Here is an 18354-nt window from a genome sequence, read left to right on the forward strand (position 1 = left end):
ACTAATCTTATAGGTAGAATGTAAAAACCTCCCACATAGGTGTTTCACTTGTATTTGCATATGCATGGATGCACATCCATATAGTACATTTTGTAAACTCTGGCTAACTGTAACATGTGATGTCCACCTGGGATCATTTTGAAACATGTCAGAATTGGAATTGATTAATAGCAACCAGCCTCCATTTTAAGGGAGCGTCCAGGTGCTAAAAGGCATTCTGAGGAGGTCATATTGGACTGGATCTCCTGGCTGCCTTTAGTGAAGAGACCAACTTAAACACCTCCCGCTGTAATGCTGAGCATGGTCAAAAGAAGCTAAATACATCCTGGTGGTAAGTTGTGATGGAAAAGTTGTAATCTGGGTGTTGAACACGGAAACCCCTCCGTTCAATACCTGAGAATGAGTGGTTACCCAACACGCCACCTTCCAAACTCTCCACCCTCCTCACACCTGAGAAGTGGTTACCAAACACGCCACCTTCCAAACCCTCCTCACACCAAACACCCATACACCTTCCTCACACCAAACAGCCAGAAGGCAGAAAATCACAAACAACTGGAGCTGGCCTTACATGGCCTATCTGCTTGATATAAAGTCTCTTAAAAGTTCTGAGACATGTACGCTGTAGGTTCCCCTACAGCATTTGAAAACTCTCAACTGTAGAACGTTGGTGCTTATTTCTCTGGAAGAGCCATTGAGGAGTTTGAAGCAGAACAGAACTGTGTAATCATGGAAAGATCAAAGTTCAGCTGCTGTGTACCTATTTTTAAGTTAAGGTCATTGATGTCAAAGGTCCTCTGAATGTGTCTTTATGAAATGTTCGTGACATACCATTAGTAGCAGTTTGATAAGCTTTATTTTTAGAAAATAAATTTAAAGGATTATTTGCTTCTGATACTCAATCCATTGGCATGATTGCTCTTGTTACCCCTTTGACAGTTTATGCATACCAGTTTTAACCAAGCACATGCAACGATGAACTTTATTGATCAGGCGAAACCTGAAGGCTTTTACTCTTCCCTCCAATCACTTCTGTATATTATACAATTGGAAAATCTCTACATACACATACAATTTACAAACCCTCCCTGTAAAGGAAATGATATTCAAATAAAAAAAAGGAAATGACAAGATAAGGTAACAACAAGAGACAAATGTGCATGCTTGGGTTGACAATGATATTTTGGCATGACATTTCTTTAAAGAAACCAGTGTCTTCCTAAATAACATTGCTTGTAAAAAATGAAAAGGAAAACAAAATAAATATAAAGAAAACTATTAAAGGAAAATATATTTATGTCTTTAAAAGTAAGTTGTGGTTCAAAGCAGTTTTTGATTTAGTTTGTCATTCAGTGATGTGGCACTTGAGACTCCTCCCACCCCGCAAACTTGAAATGATCTTTTAAGTAAAAGACAAATCAGCTTCATTAGTCTTTCCCTGTAAAAAAAACTAGGTTTAAGCTCCTTCCTCAGTGTTGTTGTCGGAGCTCGAGGGGCTGTCATCCGATGTCACACCAAGGTCATAAGGTCGTAAATTCAGGTTTGGGAGATTTTGCCCCAGAACAGAGGCAAACAGCAGCCCGCAGACGAGTGTACGATGACAACAAGGCAGATGACCCATGAGCATGCTTCATGCTGTTCATCCTGGGGGAGGAGTTTCAGTGGGCTGGCACCTCCCACCACTCCAGAGCTCCTCCCAGCCTGTAGCCTCTCACCTCAAGGACAAAACTGAAATGTGATTTTGGTTAAGAAGCAGCTTTTGCAGATGCAGTGTGTGTGTGTGTGTGTGTGTGTGTGTGTGTGTGTGTGTGTGTGTGTGTGTGTGTGTGTGTGTGTGTGTGTGTGTGCGTGTGCGCGTGAAAGAATGTGTGTGATTTAAGGTATTGATGAATCAATTTCATTTTAATTGAAAAAGGGAAGAAGTATGGGGGCGAAAGCCAGAGTCCAGGGCATGGGCGGGGCCAGTGTTGGGGGCGGGGCCAAGGCCGGGGGACCAGCGGGTTCAAACGGATTTGCGTCGTCTCATCAGGCGGAGGTTGTCCGTGTAGCTGTGCAGGCCGGGGGACACGGAGCTGATGGGGGAGGGCAGGAAGCTGTTCTTCAGGGTGCTGGGTGAGATCTCCTCGATGCGGTACGTCACCGCAGAGTGGAAGTACTGGGGTGGGCTCAGCTGGCAGCTGAAAGAGTTCTGGTGTGCAAATGCCCTTCCGCCCACCCCCATGCCACCTCTTCCTCCTCCTCCTCCCCCTCCCTCGGGCCCCAGCGCGAGGGCGGCCGAGCTCCCGAACTCGTGCGAGCGGTAGCGCATGCATGAGCACACCGACTGCAGGTCGGCGACCTCCGACCTGAAGCGTGACTGCTGCTCGTGCCTCTCGCGGCGCTCGCGCCGGCCCCTCCCCGGCGCCCCCTCCTGGACGTGCACCACTGTGCTGCTCCAGTTGCCGGCCAGCGATGCGCGCTCCTCCGCGTCCCGTCGCTCGTCCTCGCTGTTCATGGTGAGGAAGCGCAGCACCACCAGGTTCAGGAACGCGCCGATCACCGTCAGCCCCACCAGGATGTACATGAAGCTGAAGGCCACGTATAATGGCTTCCTCTGCAAGGCCCGGTTCTTCTGCAGGGCCACAAAGTCCCCGAAGCCGATGGTGGTGAGCGTGATGAAGCAGTAGTAGTACGATTGGAAGAAGCTCCAGTCCTCATAGTGCGAGAACGCGGCCGCGCCGATGCACAGGGTGCCCATGCAGGAGAAGAAACCCACCGTCACCATGTTCTCCATGGAAACCTCGGTGATGCGCATGCCACAGCACTTCTTGATACGCTTGAGCAGGTACTTCACGAAGGTGTTCATGCGTTCTCCGAGGCTCTGGAACATCACCAGTGTCAGCGGGATGCCCAGCACGGCGTAGAACATGCAGAAGGCCTTCCCCGCATCCGTGCCCGGAGCCGCGTGACCGTACCCTGAGGGGAAGCAGAAGACACACGGGATCAGGCCATGACCTGCCACACACAGTACAGAGCGACTCAGAGGGGAATCTCAGAGCCCAGCCAGACCCACGTGGTCTGTAGTGGAGCTTCAAGGACTGGACGTCGTGCTCGCTTGGCAAACAAGCCTGCAGAGAGAAGAATTTGTTAAACTATAATTTTTCATTTTAGGTTCAATATCCAAGTTAAACACAATTTCTGGCCATTTTCATTTCTACTTTGGCTCGTTAAATGTACAAACAGCTGTGAAAATGCTGTTTCCAAAGTCTGCTCCGGCTGAAAGTGTCTGTTCCATGGAATCCTGCAGCAGATTTTCAAGAGTCAGTCAGAATACATCAGAAACTCGTCCAACTACTGCTTGATATCACAGTAAACACATTTTTTGTTGAACCCCCCCCCCCCCCCCGATATAAACACATTAATATTCATAAACCCCCTGCCATTGCTTTATACAAAGTAGCTAAAAAATTTAGTTGTGTGATTGCTCCAGTTATTACTAGGGCTACATGTGAAGCTCTGTGTGTTTGGTTAGTGAAGCTTCATGCAGTTCCTCTAACATGTAGCTCAGCTTTCTCACTTGCACTCATAGACTGAATAAGCAAGCTCCACTCCCACAGGCGGTATATCACTGCTTAATCGTCATCGAGGTATATGCAATATGGGCAGAGCAGAAGGCTGCATTATGCAAATGAGTCCTCTAACCAATTATTAGTTCATGAGCGAGCACCGACAAAACGCTCAGACTTTCTAGAGCATTCTAGAGCAGAGTTCTGTCATTGTTTGATAGATTACAGCACTCCAACAATATGTATATATGGATTTTGGACAGAACAATGCCAGCTCATCCTTCTCATTAGAGGTTTTTGTGAATACAGCCTGAACTGCTACCATATGGTTGCCTGTATATCTGTCCCAACACCCCTGACTCATCTTTATGAAGGCTAACACCATAACCCCAGAAGAGACAACCAGGAGGCCTCACAGATTAGTTGAAACATTAGGCAAAATGTAGGAAACAGAATCATTTAGAAATGTACAAACAGCTCTTAAAAATAAATACAATTACTTTTTGTAAAAAGATGCTAGAAGGGAACTCCTAATCTTCAGACTCCTTCACTCAATAGGCATAAGATATGACAACACATATATAATATATGACAATACTTTCAATACTATACTCAACCATCATCACTAATGTCAGGAGGTATACTCCACCTACTTCACTAATGTCAGGAGGTATACTCTACCATCATCACTAATGTCAGCAGGTATACTCCACCTACTTCACTAATGTCAGGAGGTATACTCTACCATCATCACTAATGTCAGCAGGTATACTCTACCATCATCACTAATGTCAGCAAGTATACTCCACCATCATCCCTAATGTCAGCAGGTATACTCTACCATCATCACTAATGTCAGCAGGTATACTCTACCATCATCACTGATGTCAGCAGGTATACTCTACCATAATCACTAATGTCAGCAGGTATACTATACCATCATCACTAATGTCAGCAGGTATACTTCACCATCATCACTAATGTCAACAGGTATACTCTACCATCATCACTAATGTCAGCAAGTATACTCCACCTACTTCACTAATGTCAGCAGGTATACTCTACCATCATCACTAATGTCAGCAGGTATACTCTACCATCATCACTGATGTCAGCAGGTATACTCTACCATAATCACTAATGTCAGCAGGTATACTATACCATCATCACTAATGTCAGCAGGTATACTTCACCATCATCACTAATGTCAACAGGTATACTTCACCATCATCACTAATGTCAGCAGGTATACTCCACCTACTTCACTAATGTCAGCAGGTATACTCTACCATCATCACTAATGTCAGCAGGTATACTCTACCATAATCACTAATGTCAGCAGGTATACTACACCATCATCACTAATGTCAGCAGGTATACTCCACCATCATCACTAATGTCAGCAGGTATACTCCACCATCATCACTAATGTCAGCAGGTATACTCCACCATCATCACTGATGTCAGAAGGTATACTCCACCTACTTCACTAATGTCAGAACACTTACCATCCAAGAAAAAAACAACATAGATGAATTAAATGTAACTAATGAATATCATGAAAACAATGTACTGAGATTTAAGGAAAAAAGGTGATAAATGCTTATCCCCCCTAATTTGCTTCATGTAAAGTGAGGTTACTCACATTAGATATCCACCATTTTTCCAAAGTGGTATGAGCTCTTTTCAGTTTTGCATTAACCCATCAGCCTGTGATTTGTTTTTCTTGTAGAATGAAGCACTGGCTTTGTTCACAAACGTCACCAAACTCATCATCCGTCAGGCCCACCAACACACACACACACACACATATATACATCCACATACACCCATGACACATGCACCCACCCACATACACCCCCCCCCCCCCCAAAAGAAAAAAAGAAAGGATCCACATCACTCATTTGGCTGGTTCAGAGATCATACTGGAGGTGTTCAATCAGACAAATGTCCCTTTTTCCCTTTTTGTTCACTAGACAGGAGGGAGGAGGAACGAGTGGACATTATTGGTTTAGAAAAGGCAGGCGGCCTGCACAGGCCAGTAAAGCTTTTAGCTTAATGAGCCTTTATCTGGAGGCAAAGAGCTAAAAGTTGCTGAGTCACTTGGACCCCATCGCACCTTTCCATGTTGACTTATGGGATACTGGGATGGCATGAAAATACAGTATGACAATGCATTAGGTTGTAAACCTGAGTCTGCCATTCATTCTCCATAGTCAGTATGCTGGGAAGTATAGTGGAAAGCATTGTGTACGATATGGAAGGTGATATTGCAGGTAGTGTGAGGGGCAGAGTTTTGTGAGTAATATGGCAGGCAGTATGTTGATTAGTATACGAGGTAATAAGACAGGTCACTGCAGTACCTGCTTGGTGTATTGCATGTCACTTTGGGCAAAAACGCCACCCAACTGGGCCGGTACACAGTTCAACCACTGCATTATAGACAGCTTGTCCAGTACTGCGATCAGCCACAGGGGGAGCTGCACGCCCACCATGCTGGCCCTTCTAATGCCGGTGCCTTGGGGGGAACGTACGTCTCTGCTGTTCGTTTGGTCCTGTCAGCATTGATCTCTGCGCTCTCCTGGACCCCGGCCGCCCCTCCTGCACACGCTCCTGGCTTGTGGGCTATTTTTAGCGCACACTCAATCGATTCCATTTGCAACCAGCGACTGGGGAGAGTTTCCTTTACGACCAAGTGCTCACAGTTCGTTTGACCCCCGTCCACACCAACAGACACGCATGCATGCATGAACACACACAGACACCATAGACACCATACACACACACAGGCACCATACACACAGACACCATACACACATACACAGGCACCATACACACACTTGCACTCACCCTTGCAGGTTCAAACAAACATTTCCAAATACTGCCAGCTGTGCAGTTTAAGGGGATCACGAGTCAAGAGGTGAAGGATGTATGATTAGACCTGCCAGGTGTGGACGGCCCCCATACACCACGAGTCCAAAACCACCACACGCCACACAATTTTCACTATACATGTTTGGAGCTATTAGGCAAAGACATTATAATAAAGACAGCCTGCTCATAGCAGGAAGCAATACTAGCTGTGTCATTAACGCACCTAATTGGATATGACCAAAAGCACATGAGAAATGCTATACTGTAATATGCTAATTAATCTATGTTTATTCATACTTTCGGGTATCTGCTGATGTTCATTGGACGCAGAGGACCTTCGTCAACAGCAAGAGCAATTTCAACGCTAAAATAAACCTCAATTGTCACAAACACCTCACATAAAATCTGACCATGAGAGATTATTACCAATTACCAAATAGATCTGGTCTATTAGTTTGTTAAGTTTATTATACATGTCAATGTGTTATTGGCTACGAAACCCATCGTTAGTTCTCTCATTGCCCAAATTGCACTAGCAATCAGAACCTATAGTGCAGTAAATGCCTACCCACGATCATGTTCTGGTATTGGTAGTGTTATACACCCTGTCCTTTTGTATAAATATATCATTCTAACACCTATTCCATTACTTTATTGGTCTTATTCGGTCTTCTACACTGCCCCCCTGTGCAGCACCAATCTCACCCACACCCAAACTCTTTAAATGTACCCACTCATTGAAGTGTTTCTGATTCTGACTCCATTACTACAAGGGTGTACATCAGATGTCAGTGTCTGCAGCATGCTTTAGAAAACAGACTTCAGAACACAGTAGGCCCACGTGGTGATCATCACCTTGCCGCTAGCCTGTGTCTACCGACGCTGATCTTAGCCGCGCTGTGCGCGTACGAAGCAGGCTAATAATTCTTGTCTCTTGCAGCCCCGTTCAATGAGCCACCTCGCCCCCTGTTATCTGTCTTTAGAGAGCCCGCTGGAGCGGGGCGCACGCAGAGCTGCCAAATAAGATTAAGACCCCAGCCGACGTGGGAGGTTTATTTGCCGTGAGTACGGAGCGCTGCGCAGCCGAGATACGCAGCGCCGCGTTGTTGTTGTTATCTGCGGAAGTGGGTCGATCTACACCCGCGCTGCGCGTCACCGCTCCCTCTCCGGGTTGCGCTTAGTCATGGTGTGTGTGTGTGTGTGTGTGTGTGTGTGTGTGTGTGTGTGTGTGTGTGTGTGTGTGTGTGTGTGTGTGTGTGTTGGGGGTCGCGAGGCTCCCTAGAAGTGGTGAGTCATCAGTTAAATATAATCAGGACGAGTCGTAAAAGCATCGAAACGTACGACGGTGCCAAAGTAAGTGGATGTCAACCTTTCAGACCCAATTTAAAAAGCTGCATGGTGAAATGGTGGTGCCTACGCTCCGGCTGCGGCGGTGTGAGCAGTTTCAGCGGCACCACAGAAGACAAAACCACACCGGGGGGGTTAAGCTAAGTGTGACCGTTGTACAAACACATATACAAATGTACTTGTTGAGTCTGAGCTCTATCGCACTGGGTCCAGGAAGTCATCGGCATGCACAGAGCAGTTTAACCCCAGACACAGACTCTCTCCATGCTCTGAAATGTCATTAAAAACCATTAGAACCCAACAAAGCTTTAGAAATCTCAAAGCCTTTAGCAACTTGTCACGATGAACAGTAGACTAATTAAAATTTCTCTGATGAGCCTCTCTTCTTTTTTTTTTACCATTGTGTCCCCCAGTGCCCAACAGATACTTAACCAAGTCCCCCACCTCTCCACCTCCCTCTTCACCTCCCTCTTCACCTCCCTCTCCACCTCCCTCTTCACCTCCCTCTTCACCTCCCTCTTCACCTCCCTCTTCACCTCCCTCTCCACCTCCCTCTCCACCTCCCTCTCCACCTCCCTCTCCACCTCCCTCTCGTGTTCCAGGCTCACTAATTAATATATAGTTTCTAGGTAGCCTGTACTGCACACAGTAATTGGGCTTCTCTGAGGGCTGGTCTGGGGTGGAGGGGGTACAGGGCTAAACTCAGAATAAGTAGCACTACTTTTGTAAAAAGAAAACACTGACACGACCTACTCTGTCCATTTCTCTTTAGAGAAGCGACATGCTAAAGCAGGCGGCCCCGCTCCGTGGGTGTTGAATATTCAGATATATTAAAGGTCATCATTCTGTTTATGTAGGTACATCATGGCGTAATAACCGAGGCTATATGGGAAATGCACATGTTGGAATGGCTCGTCAGGACGTGAGTTTGACTGCTCGGGATTAAATCACACGGGTGTGTGGGGAGCCTGCTCGCTGTATCCTGCAGTCACGGAGTTAACGGGACTCCTGCCGGGCCCGTTTAACTCTGCACACAATGATGGAATGAACACGTGCTGCAACTCTGGCCCAGCGTGGCGCTGATTGGTATCGCTGATTTGAGCCTCCTGGCTACACGCACGCTAATTGTAAATAAGAGCACGGTCCCTGCTAGCTCCCAAAAACAGCGCCATCAAGAGGCGAAGCTGTGGAACTGAAACTGTCACCTCAGCTCGGTGGCGAGATGCGGCGCAGTCTCTGGTCTCCTTGTGGTGGACGTGAACAAGGATATTTGAACACGTATTTGACGGTTCGACAGGGAGCAGGGACGTGAGAATTAAATTACTGTGCTCTGTGCTGAGTCAGTGAGTCTGTGTCAGCCGTCCAGCCTGGTCAGCTCTCTCTGATTGTGCTGATTAGAGGGTTTTTATGTCTAAGAGACAGAACGCATTGTACCCATACTGATATTATTATGACTTAATTATTTTGACTTTATAATTCAATTGCCATTGTGCGTGTGTGTGTGTGTGTGTGTGTGTGTGTGTGTGTGTGTGTGTGTGTGTGTGTGTGTGTGTGTGTGTGTGTGTGTGTGTGTGTGTGTGTGTGTGTGTGAAAGAGAGACTTTTAAAAGTGTGGACCTTACTGGAAGAAGTCTCAGTAATGATTTGTAGGAACAGGAAAGGTCAAATAAATCCCAAACAGTGTGTGTAACAGCTGGAATACTGGCCTATGAACAGGACCCACACTACAGAGTGCTTTCCCAGGGAACACGGCTCCAGCTCTTTCTAGAGGGTTTAGGACCGGAGTTCAATTGCAGCTCAGCCACCAAGCAACGTTGCCACTGGTCTGGCAGTGGAAACGCGTGTAGTTCGATTTCCCACCCTGATGTGCAGTAATGAGACAGAAAGCCTCTCCTTTCTATAGTGTCTCACCTGGCCAGGCAGACAGCACAAGGAGCTGCTAACACAAGCTGTTAATCCCTAGGATCTGTCTATACTGACAAATATGTAAATCAATCTGGGTAAGAACATCTGACAAACGACATCAAACCATTAAGGCCTGTTGTGAGCTTCTCATTCAGGATTTAGAGTTTTACAGGTGTGTAAAGAGAGAGGCGGGATCAGATGTATGTCTGCCAGCCCTAATTAGACTAGTGTTCTCAGCATTCTGGGTTGACTGTTGCTTTAAATGAATGTTTTACTGTAGTCTGGTCCAGAAATTGCAAGCAAATTATAAGCCTTTGCACATCTGATGCAGATCAGATATATCAAAATCCTACATGTAGATTTCATCCTACATCCATTTTATTATTTACAAAAGTCTTTTGCAATGGAGAAGCGTTAATTGAACTTTATATCTGGAGGAAGGGAGAGAGAGAGAGAGACAGGAAGAGAGAGAGGGAGATAGAGAGAGAGAGAGAGAGAGAGAGAGAGAGAGAGAGAGACAGAACGAGGGAGATTGGGAGAGAGAGAGAGAAAGAGAGAGAGAGGGAGAGAGAGGTAAAGGTAGCGCAGAAGTACCAAGCGTCAGCGTGGCTGTACATCATGTTTAACAGTAAGACTGCTTAAGCTTGTTGGTTGAAAGCTGCCTGTTCCCCTGATGGTATCACCATGAAGTGTGGGCCCCTAACAGACAGGTCCATTACTGTGGAAGTGCTTTACATCGCTGCCTTCTGCCTGTCCTGTTCACCTGTTAATCCACCTCCAATTATACCCTCAGCAAGGCAGTGATAATGACCATGAGCTACTGCATGTTAATGAGAATGAGAGAGACAGAGCGAAAAAGAACATGGAGAGAGAGAGAGAGAGAAAGAAAGAAAGAGATGAGTACAAAGAGAAACAGGAACAGCAAAACAGACATGTTGTTTTTCTAAAAGGTTTCTATAAATATTTTATATTCCTGTTAAATCAAAACTGTTGAAGTGCCTATAAGCCATTCATGTTTGATTAAGTCAGAGCAGCCTTCAAGGAGAACCTACAAGGAGAACCTACATCGCAAACCGTCAGTTTCAGAAGGTCCAGAAGATCTTCATTGCCTCAGTTACTCAGTTACACCAACAGCAGGTGTGGTGGGTGCAGTGATGCAGGTTAGTTCAGATACTCCACCTGCCTGTTTCAGAGTAGTCTGGTAGGGTTAGGGTTAGGTTGGGTTAGGATTAGGTATGGTGGCTTATATACAGAAAAACAATTTAATACAAATTAAATTTACAATATAATGCAAAAAATTGTATTAAGCCCTCGAATTCCGTTCTGTTCTGACCACAAAAGGGAAAAAAGCTAAAAAATGTAGAACATGCCAGTCATTCGGTTCACAAACACAGTGTAATAATACACTGTTTGGCCATTGGTAACAAGCTGAATAAAAGCACGTGCAGTCTCTATAGACCATGACTGGCAGTAGGGCAGCTCATACTGAGGAGCATAGTGAGCTTAAACATGGGATGACACCTTTGCCCCAAGATAGGCCATGACATTTCTGCTCTGCTTGATCTGCCCCGGGCCACCCGCCAGTGCTACTATGATGAAATGGAGCTACAGCTCATCCTGGAAGCATCAGACCACACAAACCCCTCGGAGCAGGACGGCCGTGTGCTGAAGCGTGTAGCACATAAACATCACCTGCCCACTGCTGCTCCGCTCTCTACAGAGTCCCTCAGCGCCTCTGGAAGCAACGGCAGCTTTAGAACAGGGGTGGGACCTTCACGGGACGGGTGGAGCAACCACACGCCAGCAACATCAGCCACTGAACGGGGGGGACCTTCACGAGACGGGTGGAGCAACCACACACCAGCAACATCAGCCACAGAACAGGGTGGGACCTTCACGGGACGGGTGGAGCAACCACACACCAGCAACATCAGCCACAGAACAGGGTGGGACCTTCACGGGACGGGTGGAGCAACCACACACCAGCAACATCAGCCCCAGAATAGGGTGGGACCTTCACGGGACGGGTGGAGCAACCACACGGCAGCAACATCAGCCCCAGAACAGGGGGGGACCTTCACGGGACGGGTGGAGCAACCACACGCCAGCAACATCAGCCCCAGAACAGGGGGGGGACCTTCACGGAACGGGTGGAGCAACCACACGCCAGCAACATCAGCCCCAGAACATGGGGGGAGCTTCACGGGACGGGTGGAGCAACCACACGGCAGCAACATCAGCCCCAGAACAGGGGGGGGGGACCTTCACGGGACAGGTGGAGCAACCACACACCAGCAACATCAACCCCAGAACAGGGGGGGAGCTTCACGGGACGGGTGGAGCAACCACACGCCAGCAACATCAGCCCCAGAACAGGGGGGGACCTTCACGGGACGGGTGGAGCAACCACACACCAGCAACATCAGCCCCAGAACAGGGGGGGACCTTCACGGAACGGGTGAAGCAACCACACACCAGCAACATCAGCCCCAGAACAGGGGTGGGACCTTCACGGGACGGGTGGAGCAACCACACGCCAGCAACATCAACCCCAGAACAGGGTGGGACCTTCACGAGACGGGTGGAGCAACCACACACCAGCAACATCAGCCACAGAACGGGGGGGACCTTCACGAGACGGGTGGAGCAACCACACGCCAGCAACATCAGCCCCAGAACAGGGGGGGACCTTCACGGGACGGGTGGAGCAACCACACACCAGCAACATCAGCCCCAGAATAGGGTGGGACCTTCACGGGACGGGTGGAGCAACCACACACCAGCAACATCAGCCCCAGAACATGGGGGGAGCTTCACGGGACGGGTGGAGCAACCACACGCCAGCAACATCAGCCCCAGAATAGGGTGGGACCTTCACGGGACGGGTGGAGCAACCACACACCAGCAACATCAGCCCCAGAACAGGGGGGGACCTTCACGGGACGGGTGGAGCAACCACACACCAGCAACATCAACCCCAGAACAGGGGTGGGACCTTCACAGGACGGGTGGAGCAACCACACTTTTTTTTCATTTTCGATGATTATAAGCTCCTGACTTTGTGGTAGCGGTTTGGGGAAGGCCTCATCCTGGTCCAGTATGGCACTGTACTCCTGCGCAAGGTCCATGTAGACCTGGATTCACAAGTTCTCACAGAGCTCTGAATTGAGGTGAATTGAGGCATGAATTGGAGAGTCGACTGTGAGCCATCTTGAGAACACACTGTACTCCTGCTCCATCTAGCATCAGTGCTTGACCTCTTTTGACTGAGTGGATCCAAATCCCTAAGGCACACTACAAAGATCTCCCAGAAGAATAAAGGCTGAAACAACCAGCCTTTAATGTGCATTAAGACCAGCATTAATATGGACTCCATCCGTATTAATGCCATTGGCTCTGGAATAGGATGTCCATCAAACCCACAGGGATGTGATGGCCAGATGTCCACATGCTTTTGGTCATGTAGTGTAGGTTTGGACAGAAGCTCTCCTGTGATCCACATCTGCCTTGTTCACAGTCCTTCTGTGATGGGGAAAATGGGGAAATACAAGAAAACCAACCTGCACTTGTGAGATCCTAATGTAATTAGAGAACCACCAAAGAAACCCCTCTGATGATCATGGGATCAAACATGGAGCTAATCACTGTGTTGGGGGTAATCTAACAAAGAACAGAGATTCATCAGGACCACTCTTGGAATCTCCAGTAGAAAAGAGGATAGTGCCTCTTTTCTGGGCTTTCCAAGAAAGGCCCTGATGAATGAGACGTCTGTTTTGTTTATTACAGATTACAGATTACTGTTGCACAGTACTTCACACTGTTTGCACAGTTTTTTCTTTATAAATGGCTATTTGTGCCTGGTAATGTATGTTACCAGTGGCTAATCTGTAGCCATGACATTTCTGCGTGGGACGCAGCCCCTGGTTGTGGTTCCCTGGTTCCACGTCACAGTGAGAACCGACGTGGCGTCAGCTCGGCAGTGTTCCCTCCGACCCTGAAGAGGAGGCACCAGTGGTCCCAGCACAGAAGTCACAGGTGGCCGTAGCATCGCACCAGTCACACAGGCATGAGCCTGAAGGTCAGGTCTGGTTAGTCAGACTCGGAGGACGGAGATGGCCAGATTGCTGATGACCAGAGAAGTCCTTCTGTGGATGGAGGCCCCTGCCAAACTCCACAGTAAACAACCCAACTCCTTCCATTTGATCCAACGTTCACGGACAGCCAGCCTTTGGTTTTGGAGACTTTCAGTGAGTTCCAAGAAAAGCACTGAAACGAGTGAGAAAACTGTATTCACTTCCATTCACATTCACTAGACACACACACAAACATGTGCACCCTGTATAAATAGATGTATTAATAAAATAATTATTAATTAATTTCAAAATGCACCTGCTGATTCAATATATCCACCAATCATTGATTACTTCAGGGGTTTTGAAGCAGTATTGAAAGAGCAGGTAAAACACTTTGGGAGTTTGGGGAGAGGCAACCCTGTGCTAGACTGTGCTCCTACTCCTGTACTGGGGGAGTTTGGGGAGAGGCAACCCTGTGCTAGACTGTGCTCCTACTCCTGTACTGGGGGAGTTTGGGGAGAGGCAACCCTGTGCTAGACTGTGCTCCTACTCCTGTACTGGGGGAGTTTGGGGAGAGGCAACCCTGTGCTAGACTGTGCTCCTACTCCTGTACTGGGGGAGTTTGGGGAGAGGCAACCCTGTGCTAGACTGTGCTCCTACTCCTGTACTGGGGGAGTTTGGGGAGAGGCAACCCTGTGCTAGACTGTGCTCCTACTCCTGTACTGGGGGAGTTTGGGGAGAGACAACCCTGTGCTAGACTGTGCTCCTACTCCTGTACTGGGGGAGTTGGGGAGAGACAACCCTGTGCTAGACTGTGCTCCTACTCCTGTACTGGGGGAGTTTGGGGAGAGGCAACCCTGTGCTAGACTGTGCTCCTACTCCTGTACTGGGGGAGTTTGGGGAGAGGCAACCCTGTGCTAGACTGTGCTCCTACTCCTGTACTGGGGGAGTTTGGGGAGAGGCAACCCTGTGCTAGACTGTGCTCCTACTCCTGTACTGGGGGAGTTTGGGGAGAGGCAACCCTGTGCTAGACTGTGCTCCTACTCCTGTACTGGGGGAGTTTGGGGAGAGGCAACCCTGTGCTAGACTGTGCTCCTACTCCTGTACTGGGGGAGTTTGGGGAGAGGCAACCCTGTGCTAGACTGTGCTCCTACTCCTGTACTGGTGCCTTTAAATGCACCTCCAACATTCTGAGTCAAGCCCCTGGTTTCCCTTGAAAACCAAATACTTGTTCCCTAGATACTACACAGCACGCATGGAGGAATCCAGTCACACACCAATGCACTGACAAAATGTCAATATGATGATATCAGTATCCAGACAAATACATCTATTCATATTTTAGGGCAGAATCAACAGGGTTTTTTTGTAAAGCTGTTTGATAAATTTGTAAGCATTTAAGGTTAAGCTGGGTAAGCTAATGCTTTAAATATAATATGTGCTAGTAAAAGAATGTGTGTGTGTGTGTGTGTGTGTGTGTGTGTGTGTGTGTGTGTGTGTGTGTGTGTGTGTGTGTGTGTGTGTGTGTGTGTGTGTGTATGTGGGAGAGTGGCAGTGTTATATGTGTGTGTGTGTGTGTGTGTGTGTGTGTGTGTGGGAGAGTGGCAGTGGTGTGTGTGTGTGTGTGTGTGTGTGTGTGTGTGTGTGTGTGTGTGTGTGTGTGTGTGTGTGTGGAGAGTGGCAGTGGTATGTGTGTGTGAACTCCCTCATGATCATGAGTCAAATCTCCCTGACACATCAGTGTCCTAATGCCCTTCCATCAAAATGTGTGTGTGTGTGTGTGTGTGTGTTTTCCATAAAGAGTGGCACCCAGCATCACTTATTACTCTTTCATTCTTTGTGACAGTCGTTTGCAGCATTTTTAAGATAAAATCTTCACGTTTTATTTACAATAGGGTGGATGGAAAACACATCGATTCCAGAACATTATAAAAGAGTCTCAGGTAAATCAATTTTATTTAATTAACCTTCCCAAAAATATTTTCTCCAATTTCCCTTTTACAAAATTAACAGCTGAACCGTTAACTACTCATTATCCTAATCAATAAATAAACAAACAATCGCATAAGTTATCATCCAGATATTCTATATTCAAATGTGCTCAGGTACAAAACACAATTCACAGTAAAAGGCAAAACCTGCCCTGCTACAACCTTCACTGTGACCTCTTACATCTCTTAGTTCACGCCTCCTTGGGTCATCTAATTGGAGGACAGCAAGAAGTATCCATGGTGAGGAGTTAAATTGGCCAATCACAGGTAAGCAGAATCATTGATTGCTCTTGGTCTGATTAAGGTGATGTCTGTCAGAGGTGTAATCCCCGTAGAATAAGGCACGAGATCTTTTTAAAGCTATAGTCAGCGGTTTGAAAAGGTGGTGGTGGTGTGGGGGGTTTGTCTGACATTAACATGACATTAATAGTATATTATTGCTTGTTGCTTCTTGTTTTCTGAGCAAAGCCAGCAGATTCTGACTAAAGGCTGTGCCCCTGCGCCCACCTTAACCGTAGTCATTAAAGTCAAAGCCTTCTTAACCATATTCCACTGGCCAGTTACACACTCCAGTGTTGCTCCACTGTAGGGAAGTTAATGAGTTCAATGGGCTGTGTTTGAGAAGGGAACACACGATGGAGGGCAGCGTGTTCCCAAGATTAGCCGTCACAAGCTTGGCTTCACAAAACACTGCCATGGCAGGGGGGGTTCTTCTCCTTCCAGTTTGTGCTCCTGAAATCTCTGACCATGGCTTGAAAGACTAGCACAGGGAGAGAGGAACCAAGCCCCTGGTGGGGGTCTCCTGGTGGGGTCTGCCTCCTCACGCCATCTGCACATTACCTGCTCCCACAGGCACCTTAGCTGGTCCTTGTCAGGCTTTCTCAGGTGGTTTTCAGAATTGAGTCCAATTTCATGTACAATCCAAACTTCACACTATAAAACTGGTCGGGTTTCACACTGAGGACGATTCTGATGTACTGAACAGGGTTCAGTGTAACTGCCTGATCTTTCTCTCATTCCCCTTCCAGAATGACCCAAGGCAGCAGGCTCAGCTGTGTGAACTGTACCACGGAACAGCACATCGACCACCTCACGCAGCAGAACTGGGACACACTTCTTCAGTCCATTCCTGGGTTCCAAAAATACTTTTATATTACCAGAACTTTTGACTCGACTCAAATTCTGATTTGGACCAAACTTACAACCACCTTACATTGCTGTCGGTGGGGTCAAAGCAGTAGCCTCATGCCTTTCCCTACAGCCGCAGCAGGATTAAAACTAAACTGTGCCTGTCCAGGATCTGAGTTTAAAAATATGTCTTTTATTCTAGGGCAGCACCATGTCGATGACCAAGCATGCTCCAGTGCACCCCCTGCCGACAGCCCACCTGACTCAACTCGGCAGCTAATTAACTAACGCATGCCGAGTTGCGTTGAGGAATTGCGTGGCAGCAGTGAAAGTTCAGGTAGCAGGAACCAAAGAAGAACACAGGGCTGCAGAATCAGATATCTTAGCAGTTTCCCAAAAATCTCTCTCTCTCTCTCTCTCTCTCTCTGTCTCTCTCTCTCTCGTTCTCTTCCACTCACTCACTCTGGCGGAACTGAATGAACACAAAACTCCTATTCTGTTTCCCCAGACATCAGTGCTCAGCTCATAAAAGCCAGAATCGATTGCGCTCTGGGCTTCACCAGAGCGAAGAGAGACATTCCTTTATGACCTGGCACTTCGGATTCATCTGATCGACATTTGGTGGCACAGATGGAAAAAGTCTTTAAAGGCATCACATGTGCAATCTGTCATCATCTGCAGATGGGCAGAGTTTTGTGTCTAGCAAAGGAACATCCCTTTACACACACACACACACCTCTTGATATTACTGTTATCATCTGATATAAGTAGAAAATGTCTCTGGTCACACTATTATAATTAAACTTGCATGCCTTTGGGTGACAGCTTTCAGTGATACGAGAATACAGCAGAAAAGAAGCTTTCATAGGGATTAGTTTGCCACTAATTATCTCTAGTTGCAATTTAAAAGACGAGCACTAGTATGAGAAGGTGTGACATTTAAAAAAGATTTATAGAGACCTGAGAAACTGCCTGTTTGAACTGTGTATTTGTGGGAAATGTGGATATGGGTGTTGAACACGGTTAAGTGTAATGATCATATGTAACATGACCAATGATGTACATGAAATTAAGCAGTTATTACTCAATAAATAAGACCCATAGTTTTACAATAGTGCACCCAAAAATATTCAGCTCATAAAAGTTATTCATCACGTTGCATACACCACTAGATTATATTAATTATTTATATCAAAGGAAAGGAAATTCTGTATGAAATATGTAGCACTCCATCTACACCCAAGACATTAAAGGCAGTGTGTGTCTACATGAGTAAAAACACTGTAACATTTAACCTGGGTTTGTCTTTGATGCTCTGTGCCAAATGGATATCAACATGAATATTTACAATCTCAGCATCTCACAGACACTCTAATCAGAGCAACTTGCATATATTAATTATGATATACAAAGCATGAGCTGCCTGGGAGTCAAAACCTCAACTCTGAAGTCATTAGTACCAGTGTAGTCATTAGTACCAGTGATGTCATTA

The 18354-nt window shown here is 47.0% G+C and overlaps 2 protein-coding genes across 7 annotated transcripts in view; one reads left to right on the top strand and one right to left on the bottom strand.

The window, feature by feature from the left end:
- Window positions 1-18354, bottom strand: part of kcnk9 (potassium channel, subfamily K, member 9) — a 52633-nt gene continuing 34279 nt past the window's right edge. The window contains exon 2 of the mRNA XM_077006086.1: window positions 1-2955. Within this exon, the coding sequence (XP_076862201.1) occupies window positions 2003-2955 (953 nt within the window). The 3' untranslated portion in view covers window positions 1-2002. The remainder of the gene's footprint in view (window positions 2956-18354) is intronic.
- On the top strand, window positions 7160-18156 carry LOC143514652 (uncharacterized). Of its 6 annotated transcripts, XM_077006089.1 has the most exons (6): window positions 7494-7772; window positions 8624-13917; window positions 15639-15686; window positions 15925-16001; window positions 16763-16867; window positions 17065-18156. In XM_077006089.1, the coding sequence occupies exon 2, from the start codon at window positions 11270-11272 to the stop codon at window positions 12410-12412; it is 1143 nt and encodes a 380-aa protein (XP_076862204.1). In that variant the 5' UTR covers window positions 7494-7772; window positions 8624-11269; the 3' UTR covers window positions 12413-13917; window positions 15639-15686; window positions 15925-16001; window positions 16763-16867; window positions 17065-18156. The 6 variants fall into 6 exon arrangements, 3 of the variants coding, with proteins under 3 accessions (XP_076862204.1, XP_076862203.1, XP_076862202.1); XR_013130937.1 differs by lacking the exons at window positions 7494-7772; window positions 8624-13917 and adding exons at window positions 7160-7250; window positions 7360-7480 and having other exon boundaries at window positions 16763-18156; XM_077006088.1 differs by having other exon boundaries at window positions 8624-13945; window positions 16763-18156.

Source organism: Brachyhypopomus gauderio, chromosome 5, assembly GCF_052324685.1.
Source record: "Brachyhypopomus gauderio isolate BG-103 chromosome 5, BGAUD_0.2, whole genome shotgun sequence".
Taxonomy (NCBI): domain Eukaryota; kingdom Metazoa; phylum Chordata; class Actinopteri; order Gymnotiformes; family Hypopomidae; genus Brachyhypopomus; species Brachyhypopomus gauderio.